This window comes from Lacerta agilis, chromosome 3 (assembly GCF_009819535.1).
Source record: "Lacerta agilis isolate rLacAgi1 chromosome 3, rLacAgi1.pri, whole genome shotgun sequence".
NCBI lineage: Eukaryota > Metazoa > Chordata > Lepidosauria > Squamata > Lacertidae > Lacerta > Lacerta agilis.
This window is the reverse complement of record NC_046314.1, coordinates 49,399,398-49,411,827: the sequence shown is the minus strand read 5'-3', so window position 1 is coordinate 49,411,827 and position 12,430 is coordinate 49,399,398. Positions and strand designations below refer to the sequence as shown.

The 12,430-nt window shown below is 39.7% G+C and overlaps 1 protein-coding gene across 6 annotated transcripts in view; it reads left to right on the top strand.

Moving 5' to 3' along the window:
* Window positions 1-12,430, top strand: part of FYN (FYN proto-oncogene, Src family tyrosine kinase) — a 108,748-nt gene that overhangs the window by 81,585 nt on the left and 14,733 nt on the right. For 4 of the 6 annotated variants that reach the window (XM_033143622.1, XM_033143621.1, XM_033143620.1 and 1 more), the window contains 5 exons: window positions 740-836; window positions 4,290-4,388; window positions 5,720-5,823; window positions 6,680-6,829; window positions 11,515-11,679. In XM_033143622.1, coding sequence (XP_032999513.1) covers window positions 740-836; window positions 4,290-4,388; window positions 5,720-5,823; window positions 6,680-6,829; window positions 11,515-11,679 — 615 coding nt within the window. Of the gene's footprint in view, window positions 1-739; window positions 837-4,289; window positions 4,389-5,719; window positions 5,824-6,679; window positions 6,830-11,514; window positions 11,680-12,138; window positions 12,295-12,430 lie in introns of all 6 variants that reach the window. The other 2 variants (XM_033143623.1, XM_033143624.1) reach the window with 2 other exon arrangements.

Here is a 12,430-nt window from a genome sequence, read left to right as displayed (position 1 = left end):
AATGTAAGCAGAACACACAAATGGAGGCCTGCATAAAGTCAGATATGACTTTGGGTATAATATATTCTCTGTCTCCATTCCCCCTTCACTGTCTCACACAGTGCACACAGAGCCCCCTCACGCTACTCATTCTCACGCTACTCATTCTCAGCACTCACTTATATACACTTCTTTCACTCGTAATTTACATGCTGCTCTCATACTTACGCAACATTCATACTTGCAGTCTGTAACAGGTGACCTTGTGATTCACATTGCCTACTGCTGTTTGTGCTGAACTCTTTTCCACAGAGTACATGGAAGCCAGAGCTCTTACAGGCAATAGCTGCACAGTTTTCAAAGTCTCTAACCTATCTTTACCTCATTTAAATAAATAATAAAGTTTTGTTGAGTGCATGTGCACATGCAATCCAGTGTAGCATGATGGTCGAGAGACTGAGATGTGAATTCCCTCATTCAGATATCACCTGTATGACCCATGAACTCAACAGGTGGCCTTTGGAAAGCCTTTGCTATCTCTTCCTTAGACACACACTCCTTATCTGCAGTACAGGAATTACGATAGTCCTCTGTCTTGCAGTTGTTGTTTTTTTGCAAAGATAATGGAACTATTATTAAAAACAATTTTTAAACCAAATTCTGTATTTTTTTAAAAAAGGCAGAATTTATTGGCCATCTATTTTCCCCTCCCCCTATCATGCAGTAGCAAATTTGTAAACTGCCATTTTATGTCTCTTAGGTGTAACTCTCTTTGTGGCTCTGTATGATTATGAAGCAAGAACAGAAGATGATTTAAGTTTTCATAAAGGAGAAAAATTTCAGATACTTAACAGCTCGTAAGTTTTATGATACCTCATGACTTTATTAATATCTGTTGAGTGATTTGTACCTTCAGCAGCACTCCCAAAAGATGTACAGGGGTGGCTTTAAAAGGGATTAAGACAAATTCATGGAGGATAAAGATATTAAAGGCTACCAGCCATGATGGTTGTGTACATCTTCAGTACTGGAGGCAGAATAACACCTAATATAGTCGTACCTTGATTTTCAAACAGCTTAGTTCCCGAATGTTTTGGCTTCCGAACGCTGCAAACCTGGAAGTGACTGTTCTGGTTTGCAAACTATTTTTGGAAGCCGAACGTCCGACAAGGCTTCCGCAGCTTCCGACTGCCTGCAGGAGCTTCCTGCAGCCAATCAGAAGTTGCGCTTTGGTTTCTGAACATTTTGGAAGTCGAACGGACTTCTGGAACGGATTCCATTTGACTTCCAAGGTATGACTGTACCAGTTTCTGGGAATCACAAGTGGCGAGAAGGCTGCTGCTCTTATGTCCTGCTTGTGAGCTTCCTGTAAGCATCTGCTTGGCTACTGAGAGAGCAGGATGTTAGACTAGAGAGGGGCCTTTTCTCTGATTCAGCGGAGCTCTTATGTGAAATCTTCACACTGAGAGCAACTTCTGCTCCTGGTGCAAGTGGACATGAGAAGCACACCATCAGGTGCTGTAAGCTAAACAGCTGGAGGGAGAGACGCAGGATACTCGAGACAGTCCTGCTTCTCACTTGTCTGAAACCCTTGGCTTATTGGCTTCCACCCACTCACGCAAGGATCCACTGTGTCCCGCTAAATACTGAATTGGATTTTAGTCCTTGAATCTGAAAGATGGAATAAATTAATTAGCAATGGAAATATGACCTTTTAGAAGTCAGTGCTTATACTGATACAGTTTGCAGAATGTTTATTTCAGACCATGCTTGTACATTGCTCTAGTTTGGATAAGTTTTTAAAACAACACATTTAAACTATAAACAATATTAAGAGCATTATGAGGTTGTGACCATCTTCCTGGATTTTTGTAGCAGAACATAGAGCCAAGTAAATTTTGGCAGTCATTGCACAAACTGTCACCAAATATCTTTGGTCTGCATGACATGGTATGCCACAGTAGGAAATAACTATGGTAAACCATGATAAACCATGTTTATTTCTTACTGTAGTTTACCGTGATGTGTAAACCAAAGGTATAATTGTCGACATCTGGGGGTCGAATGGCCAGCTGGCTAGCCCCCAGCTGGATCGTCTCCTTCCAGCCGTCACGCTGTGAAGATCCCTCGACCTCTGGTGAGACATAAATCAGTGACCCAAGTCTGCTGACATGGGCACACTTTACTTAGCAGAGCAAACTGTGCAACAAAAAGAGGCTTGAGGCTTCTGAAGACATACTAGCAAACTACGGATTTATTATCATAAATCAGAAACAGAGAAACGTGCCATCTCTCTGCCGTTTCTTCCAAGAGAGTGAGGAAAGCAAAAGCAACAACAACACAACGGAAGTTCCGCTTGTTTCAGCAAACAGTGCTGGAATGTAAACAGACATGTGACACACAAGAATCCCAAGTCTGCAACTAAAGGTGGAATGGAAAATCCAAATAAGAAGAAGAAGAAGAAGAAGAAGAAGAAGAAGAAGAAGAAGAAGAAGAAGAAGAAGAAGAAGAACTTATTTCTATCCCGCCAACAACAACAACTTATTTCTACCCTGCCCATCTGGCTGGGTTTCCCCGGCCACTCTGGGCAGCTTTCAACAGAACACTAAAAACAGAAGAAAACTTCAAACATTAAAATCTTCCCTAAACAGGGCTGCCTTCAGATGTCTTCTAAAAGTCGAATAGTTGTTTATTTTCTTGACATCTGAAGCGAGGGCATTCCACAGGGTGGGTGCAAGAAGGCCCTCTGCCTGGTTCCCTGTAACCTCACTTCTCACAGTGAGGGAACCGCCAGAAGGCCCTTGGTGCTGGACCTCAGTGTCCGGGCTGAACTATGGGGGTGTTTAGTTATAGTATTTAGTTATAGTTTTCCATTTATTGCAAATAAATAATCGTGGTGTCTGGAAGAGTGAAGTAAAAAGAGGAGATAATTTCAAGGAATATTTCATTATTCTGCCTATCTGAACAGCTTTTATGCACATGAAAGCACAGTCACTTGTGCTATGATTTATAAATGAAAACACCCTTTTCTTTTAAATTGGCAGTGAAAAAAGCCAACAAAATATTTACATTATACACTTTCCTTTATGCTTCAAAATGCTCCTGCTGCATGCCTAAGAAAGTAATGCTTGAATAATAAACAATTCCATTACAAATTCTTAACTGCAATGGGTGAGTTTCAGGTGCTCTGCTGTCAAAAATCTTGGGGCACAGCAAAAAGAGAGTGTGTGTGTTTAGGCATTCTGCTCTAGTGTAAATGCTACCTGCAAAGAGGATGAGTACGGATGTGCTTACTTAGCTCTTCCCCTACCGAACGCTGTCTCCATCCGCACTCCACAAGTTGGAGGGAGAAGTGTGAGGCGGGAAGCTGCCTCCTACTTGTGGAGACCCCCCACCTTAGATAACCGTATTCCAGATTGTGGAGAGTGACAGAGATAGCAGTGCAGGAGCAGAGCTTAGCATGTTTGTCCTGGTTTGGGAATTGGGGTACACAGAAAATTAACAATAATCCACACCTATCCTCTAACCTGTCCTGTCATGGTTTTTCCTGAAATACCACATTTTGATGTGTTTCTCCCTCCAATATCAGCTTTATCCAAGTTACAGGGAGGGGGAGACTTAGTGCTTTAATCCAGTAAAGTGTACACAGCCTCTTTCTCACATTCCTGTTCCAGAGTCCTGCCCACTCACATGCCTCTAAAGCTGAGGTGGGAAGCTTGTGCCTCTCCTGATGGTGCTGGACTATAACTCCCACCATCCCTGACCATTCAGTGACCATGCTGACTGGGGCAGATGTGACAAAATCTGGAGGAGACATGGGTCCCCCCATCCCTGTTCTAAACCCTCTTACAATGCACCTCAGGGGGCTGCCATTAGTGAGAGTCCCTGGTGTAGATGTGTTTAGAGCTTCTGAAGCTGCTCATACTGGCACATTCATTAACAGAGAGGCAAACTGTACAAAATGCGGCAATCCGAAACAATCCCTTTCTCTATTTCTCGCTTGGAAAAGCTTATCCCCCTATTAAACGACACCAGCCACAGTGTTTATGGGTGTGATAAAATACCTCCATCTAGTGGAATTTCTAGGCAGCGGTAGCAAAATAAAAACCAAAAAATAGTTTCAATACACATTTGACTCTTCTGTCACTTTTCTGACTCTTTCTGTCCTGTTCCTTTAATTCTCTCTTTTTATGCATAATGAACTCCGTAATGAAGGGTGTCAAATTAAGTCTATAACAGTTTGTGTTAAGTAGCTTTAAATTCAGAGTGGGAATTCTCTTACTGTTTCCCCCCCCCCTTGTGTTTTTCAGGGAAGGAGACTGGTGGGAAGCCCGTTCTTTGACTACAGGAGAAACTGGATACATTCCCAGTAATTATGTGGCTCCAGTCGACTCCATCCAAGCAGAGGAGTATGCTTTTTTTAATTTTATGGAAACTGTTTAAAGCTGTGCTCAAAGAAAGTGCAAAAGATTTTGTGTGTGATTGATTGGGGTGATTTTCAAATTTCACATTGGTTTCCTTCTTCAGCTCAATGATAAATAATTGGGTAAATTAGTGGAAGGGGAGAAACTAAACTCATTCTCATTAGGTCAAAGTAGGAACACCCGAAATTTCTTGGCCTGAGTGTGCTTCATGATGCAGTTGGTATGTCAGTACAGAAGACAAATTGTATAAATTTTGCAAAGCCAATTCACTAGAGATAAAGGCATAATAATTACAAGCTGAACAAACTTTTTATAATTGTGACTACAGTATTTAACTGTAAATGCTATGGAAAAATTTTGATGCATTTTCAGTACTGTGCAAGGTCCATTGAAGTTGAAAATTTAAATCTTAAACATGCATATTTATTCAATGGTTTCTAGATCTGCCAGCATAAGTGGTTCAGTTTGGAAACTATTTTGAACGCACATTAAATAGCTGCATCCTTCTGTTCTGCATTGTGCATTGCAAATAAATGTCAGGGGTCAGGTCCTGGCAGTTGTCACCACAGGTACAAGTTGTTCATACTGACATGAGTCATGCATCATGCTAAGCCAAACCATGGATTTATGTGAATGCATGAATGTACAGCCTCTCAGAGAGATCAATTTCTCTCCCTGGTCATTCTGCTTCTGCACTGCACAAAGCTAAGACATGGCTTGGCTTAGTATGTTGTCTGAAGTCAGCTCATGGTTTAGCTCTTTAAGAGGAACTATGAGTCATAAGCCATAGAGGAAACCTTGGTTACAGCTCATGGCTAAATTATGAGCCCAGGTTCAGACCACCAGATAAGCAATGACTTAGAAGCAAAACCATCAGAAAGGATCAAAGTGGCCATGATCTCTTCTCAGAGAGCCTGCTTCAAACTAAACCAGGGGTAGGCAACCTTCAGCCTGCTGAATGTTACTGAACTACAACTCCCATAAGCTCTAGCAAACATGGATAATGGCTAGGAAATGGGAGTTGTACTTTGGCAACATCTGGAGGTTCATAAGTTCCCCACACCTCTATTATATCATGATTTGACTTTTCATGAGGTGAACCATACTTTTGACTGCTATTGCAGTTGTCCTTTTCTATCTTCTGCTTCCAGAAAAGTCCTGTACCATTTACTATCCATAACAGGTTTTCAGATTGTATTTTCAGGGCACAAGATCCTCACAAATCACCCTTAAATAACCTCCTGTTTGTACAAATTAAATAATATTGCTCAGCCTTGTATTTAAAATGAAATTTTCTTTCTTGGTGTTTTTGATAGATGGTACTTTGGCAAACTTGGACGAAAGGATGCTGAGAGGCAGCTGCTAACATTTGGAAATCCTCGAGGAACTTTCCTGATTCGTGAGAGTGAAACCACCAAAGGTAGTATGGCCAGTCTTTTAATTGTTAAGTAAATGGGGGGGGTTGCTTACAAAGCGATGACCCGATAACAAGTGGCACCTAATCTATCATACATACATTGATTTTGTGTGTGTGTGTGTGTGTGACCTATGAGTGTCAATGTTGAGTTTACCAGTATTTGGTATTGAATAATCATCATATCTAATTTATTACTTATGTAGTGCCTTTCCTAAATTATCTATCTAAGTATAGAAAAGCAACTGCAGGGTTATGGGGTGACTTCTCCAACTTTTGCTGCATGTTTGTGGAATTCTGCAAAGCTCAGAAAAAGAAATTTATATTTGACACAATAAATAGCAAATCACTGTTTGAAATTGGTTAAGAATTTGATCAAATGTATCAATATAATATATATTTAAAAGAAGGGGAGGAGGGAGGTTGAAGATGAAGGGATCCTGTTCACATAGATAGCATTTATAGTATGATATCCTTTTAGTTTTGCTTAAGTCATCACTTAAAGCATGCCCTAGACATGAGTTTTCAATTGTCATATAATTCAAAACGGTCAAGCAATTCTCAATTAAAAAATAATAATACAGGTGTTATAATTGTTGTTCAGAGCTGACCGCAATATAGAAGTATCACTTATCTTAAAATACTGAAAGTTGTAGCTGTAAATTTGTATACCCAGCAAGGTCTTCTTTTAGCATACATTATATATGATGCTTTAATTATGCATTTTGTAATTACAGCAAATGGTCCTTTTTTTCTTTGGACTATAATATGTTATCAAAAGAATTTAAATTACTTTTAGTTTGAATTAAGACTATTTCCTTTACTTCTGATTATATGTAGCTTTTAAAAACTTGTTTAATAGGTGCCTATTCATTGTCTATTCGTGACTGGGATGATATGAAAGGAGATCATGTCAAACATTATAAAATTCGCAAACTTGACAATGGAGGATATTACATTACAACCAGGGCACAGTTTGAAACTCTTCAACAGCTTGTTCAGCATTATTCAGGTAATTTTGCAGATAAATGTTTGGTCTATATTCTGAGTTCCTATAAGATATCAATAGTGTATATAGAACTTTTTTCTGTATAATACATTAAATTCATTCATTCATTCAATAATTTTGATATTACAGTATTCACCATGAGGTACCAGAGCAGGTTGCAACAATAGAATATACAATTATAAAAAAAAGATACAATTGCAAAACACATTAAGCTGTTCCAAATGTAACACAGCAATATCTGATTCTGATGAATATCTGATGAGAGCAAACAAGCAAACAAACTGTTTCCTTAAAAAAAACCAAGAAAATAAAAGCAGCTTTGCACTACATAAACAATGTTCTTCATTAATTACACTGCTAGAGTACAAAACCACAAAGAAACTATTGGGAACATTGACTGGATAATTCTTGCTAGCTATGTAGCATATCAATAATTTTTCTTTCTTTGATGTTATCCAATGTTGTGCAACCAGACTTCTGCTTGTACAAAAGGACTTCACTTTCCTTTCCCCCATCCTACATCCCCCTAAGTGCCCCCCGAATCATTTTTAAAGGCAGCCCCATATAATTTATTGCAGTAATCCAAACAAAAGGTTGCCAGAGTATGAATAACTGTAGTAAGGCTGTCTCTGTCCAGATAGTAGTGAACATTACAGATAACATGCATGTTTTATTACATTGATTTTCATATATCTTTAGTAATAATCCATACTTTGCATTGTAGCACAACTGTGAAATAATTAGAAATGTGTGTCTGTATAATTTGCTTAATCCTTTAAAATAGTTTCCTCACACTTTTATGTTGTGTATGTTGTTTCAAATGCACATACACACATACATATTTGTATAAATATTCTGCAAAGTTCTTATCTTCAAGATGTTTCCTACCATTATTTTTAAGTAAATTTATTCATAACTATATTTACAATTGCTTATTCTAGTCTAGGATATCATAACTATAATGGTGCCTAAGATTGTTCAATCTTTAAAATGTTTCATAAACTGTAGGGGGAGGGGAATCTGTTTGGGATTATTGCTGCATCATTTTATTTCTGTTTGTAATATTACTCAGAGCTTCTCTGAAAAGAAAATCTGACCTTCTATTTCTGCTTGGTCTAAGGTTATGCTAACTAGAGGAGTGCTGACAATTTATGCTTCAACTGTTACTTAATATTAATCCTGTCTAATTCTCATACATTGACTCCCTGTTTTGCATTGCACCAAAGCCCTTCATCTTGCTTCTAAGATCTATTTATTCTATCCCTATACACATTCAGACTTTCATATGCTAATACTTTGTGGTTTCTAGTCTCAGCTCTTTTATTGGTGTAGTGCTGGAAATGTTATCTTTGACAGATTTTTGCCATTGGTAGGAAAATATGTGGCTGCAAAGACATTGGCTTCAGCCTCGAAATTTGGGTGGCTGTTTCAAATCGAGCTGTGATGGCTGGTGAGATACAATGGAAAGCAGTAAATTGCCACCACTGAACAGAAACTGAGAGGGTCTGGGGTAGCCAGTTTTGTTTTGTTTTTTAAGTACAGGGCTTCTTAAACTTTTCTTCTTAAACTTGTGTAGAAGAAGGAATTTCAGCAGATTTAGATGGTCATGCAAGCCACATCTATTGAAATTCCTTCTTCTATCCTGGGAAGCTGCTTAAACTTAAAGGTGGGCCTGTTTGAGGGTATTTGAAACAGGGAGAAGCTTTCCCTGCGGTGTGCAGGTGTGCTGCTGATGAATGGCCAGCATCTCTCTCTTTGGGTGTGGTCAATTACATTTGCCAGCAGTGTATCTGCATGGATGCTGCATGAGCCACTGCCTGTCTCTCATAAGGGCGCAGGCCTCCCCTCCCTGTCAGTGGCAGCCATGTGCTGCTTTCTACGCCACCTCACCAGCCACTGCCAGATATGGCTGTCAGCTCTTTTCCTCTACAGCTCCTAGCTATGTGTTCTGTCCCAGTGCTCCTTCCTCTTTTAGACTCTGCCCCCCCCCCCGGCCTTCTGCTATGAAGGTCACAAACAAACAAAATACACAAACAAACAAAAATCCTCTGCCTCAAGCTATGATCTTGTTTCCATTGGGAACATAATTGGCCATGTTGCAAATTCTGATAGTGTTAGGAAAGCAGTTTTGAAAATTCTTGTGCCTAGATTTGAGCTAGCTCATAAACAAGTTGCAAGATCCTCCACGCATATTCTGGCACTACACCATCCCAAATTGTCTATTAATTGGTTTGCCCTAGCTCTTTCACCCCATCCACCATTTCTCCCTTTTCTTCTCCTTACCTGCAAAAGTTTGCTGCATCTGCTCCATGTTTTTTTTTTTTAAACCTATTTAAAAGATTTACAAACTCTAAGTCAGGCTCCTGTGTATTATGATAGAGGTATAACATGCACCTATCAGCTCCAAAGAACAAACTTGATTGTATTAATAGTCATTACCGGTAATTGATTTTGTCCGATACCCATGTATTTCTGCACTCATGGGTGAAAAGAAAAAAGGTTTATTTATCATTTATTTATAATCTGCTCTTCAACCAGGTCCCAGGGCAGACATATACAAACCTAAGCAAGAATTAAGCAATAAAATTAAAACAGCATAAAACAAAATGCAGACTTCAGTTACAGATAGAACCAGCAGCAACAGCAGAAATTCAAATGCCTGATAAACTGCAAAAACCTGGCCAAAAAACCTGCCACCAAACTGTTATCAATGCCATAATGAGGCACAACTCAGAAGAGAGGTCATTTCAACAGTGAGGGTCCCTATAGAGAAAGTCTACCCACAAACTCCTGCACCATGAATCTCATTATGCTTTGGGACCACAAGCAGTGCTTATCCTACTGATCTTAAAACTGCAGCAAGTTGGTATGAGAGAAGACCTTCTTTCACATAGTTGGGGCTTAGATCATTTTGGGCCATATTAGTTTTAAATCAGTGCCAGCTTTTTAAAAAATAAAAACAAGACACCACAAACTTGCTTCTGGGCATTTGTTTCCCCTTGTCCCTTATTCCTAAACCACCAATTATGACAAGTAAATCATATATATTTTCCCAGTAGTGCACAATCCAGTAGCCACTACTGCATTTATATCTTAGATAAAGCCACCCAGGAGATACTGCAGCCTATTAAATAGCTGTTTTTTTTAACAATCCTACAGTTTAAATGTCATTTTCCTGCCTTTCAATATTTGTCCTCACTACTTGTGTTAATTCCTGACTTGGAGCCTCTTAACACATTGTAAGAAAGAAGCAAAAAATAATAATAAGTAACATTACAAGGAAGCAGTTGGGGCAGGTGGGTGGTGCTGTGGTCTAAACCACTGAGCCTCTTGGGCTTACTGATCGGAAGGCCGGGAGTTTGAATCTGCATGACAGGGTGAGCTCCCATTGCTTGGTCCCAGCTCCTGCCAACCTAGCAGTTCGAAAGCACACCAGTGCAAGTAGATAAATAGGTACCGCTGCGGTGGGAAGGTAAACAGCGTTTCCGTGTGCTCTGGCTTCCGTCATGGTCCTCCGTGCACTAGAAGTGATTTAGTCATGCTGGCCACATGACCCGGAATGCTGTCTGTGGACAAAAGCCGGCTCCCTTGACCTGAAAAGCAAGATGAGCACTGCAACCTCGTAGTCACCTTTGACTGGACTTAACTGTCCAGGGGTCCTTTAGTTTAGCTTAGTTTAGCTTAGCTTAGCTTAGCTTAGCTTACTGGGGTGATAACTTTACAATCAGTCCATCTGTGATTGTCTGTGTACAGACAAGGAGCTGATTTGCGGGGCATGCTAAGGCAAACCATGGTTTGGTGAGACTGCCTGAACATGCAGGTTCCTGGAGGGGAGCTCCCAGCCATTTTGCTCCTCCCTGGCCCCTTTTGCTGCTATGCTAAGCTGAGCCAAGTTTTAGAATCAGGACAGGGCAAAGTGGCTGCAGGCTCATCTTCAGGAGCTCACACATTTGTGTGGGCTTGCTAAGCTAAAGTTATTTTCCCAGCCCCACCTGCCCCACATGCTTCCTTGTAGCTCAAAGAATTCTGCAGACTTTTGTTATGCCAGCCCTTCTAAAGATCAACATTACTGTGAAAATACATTCATGGTGACATTAAAATACAAAATGATGTAACATGTATGGCATCCATTCATGGCCTCCTTGGCTTGGGGTGGGAAGAGGAAACACAGATCTCATCGGCATGTGCTTCTTCTTTTAATGCAAACCACAATCTGTAACTTAAAACACTTTTTATTATAAAAAGTAAGATTCTCATAAAGGTAAAAAAGTTAGACTGAGGTGTGAGGATTTTCATTTTATGTGCTGCTTTGTTTTTTTAACTTGTTAAATAATTTGACAATTTAACGAATAAATAATTTATCAAGTCAGACAGTATTAAATGAATATTTTGAACTGCATTATGCCAGTTGCCCATAAATGCAGAATGTTGCAATAATAGGAAGAAACTAAGAGATGATCTATCCACTCCTTATGCCAAACAAATAATGGGATTAATAAATGCCCTTGAGTGAATATTTCAAAAGTGAATGTTTTAAGTGTACAGTTTGTTTATCTTCAAGCTTTTGGGAAAGAATGCTACTAACAAATGATGTAACTTGTTTACTAGCATTGTTTTTCTTGCTTCCTGTGTATGTTTCATGTTTGTTACTCTTTTCTTTTCCCTCTGCTTCACTTCTGCTTCATCAGAGAGAGCTGCAGGTCTTTGCTGCCGCTTAGTAGTCCCTTGTCATAAAGGAATGCCAAGGCTTACTGATCTGTCTGTCAAAACCAAAGATGTCTGGGAAATTCCACGAGAGTCACTACAGTTGATCAAGAGACTGGGAAATGGGCAGTTTGGGGAAGTATGGATGGGTATGCAGAGAAAATACATATCTCTCTATATATATATCCCATAGTCTCCCAACGTTTGGGGGCAAGTATGGAAGATGGAATGTGGAAGCAAAATGAGCCGTGACCAGCAACATCAAAGAGCAGATGTCTTCGATTACTTAGGATAACCTGCTTCTGACTTTGAAAACCTTTCATTCTGAGCACTGAGTAATTTATAGATGATGAAGAAGAAGAAAGAAAGAAAGATGATCTCATATGCTCTCCTGGCTCTATATGTCAGGTTTGACAAACTACCTTCAGCTTAAGAATCGAGCCTCACACCCTCTAATCTTTTAATTATGTAAAGGTTGTGATGAGCCTGCTACCTCGAAATTAAGTGAGCATGGGCACTGAAGGACAAAACCACCTTCCATCTTTCTCTGTGCATGTAATAACTGTGTGGATTATAAGTATTTCTTTTATTAATTTCCTTTCCTGTAGAAAAAGCTGATGGTTTATGTTTTAACTTAACTGTGATTGCATCGAATTGCACTCCACAAACTGTCGGATTGGCTAAGGATGCATGGGAAGTGGCACGAGATTCATTGTTTCTGGAAAAGAAGCTGGGTCAGGGCTGTTTCGCTGAAGTGTGGAGTGGTAAGGCAGCGGAAACTGTTCTGTTTGGGATAGATAACTTTAAAGCCGTCATAAAAAAAAAAACCTGCCCGTTTCAAAATCAGAAAGCTGTAATTAAACCAAGTGAAATAAATCCAGCACCTAAATCTAAAGTTAG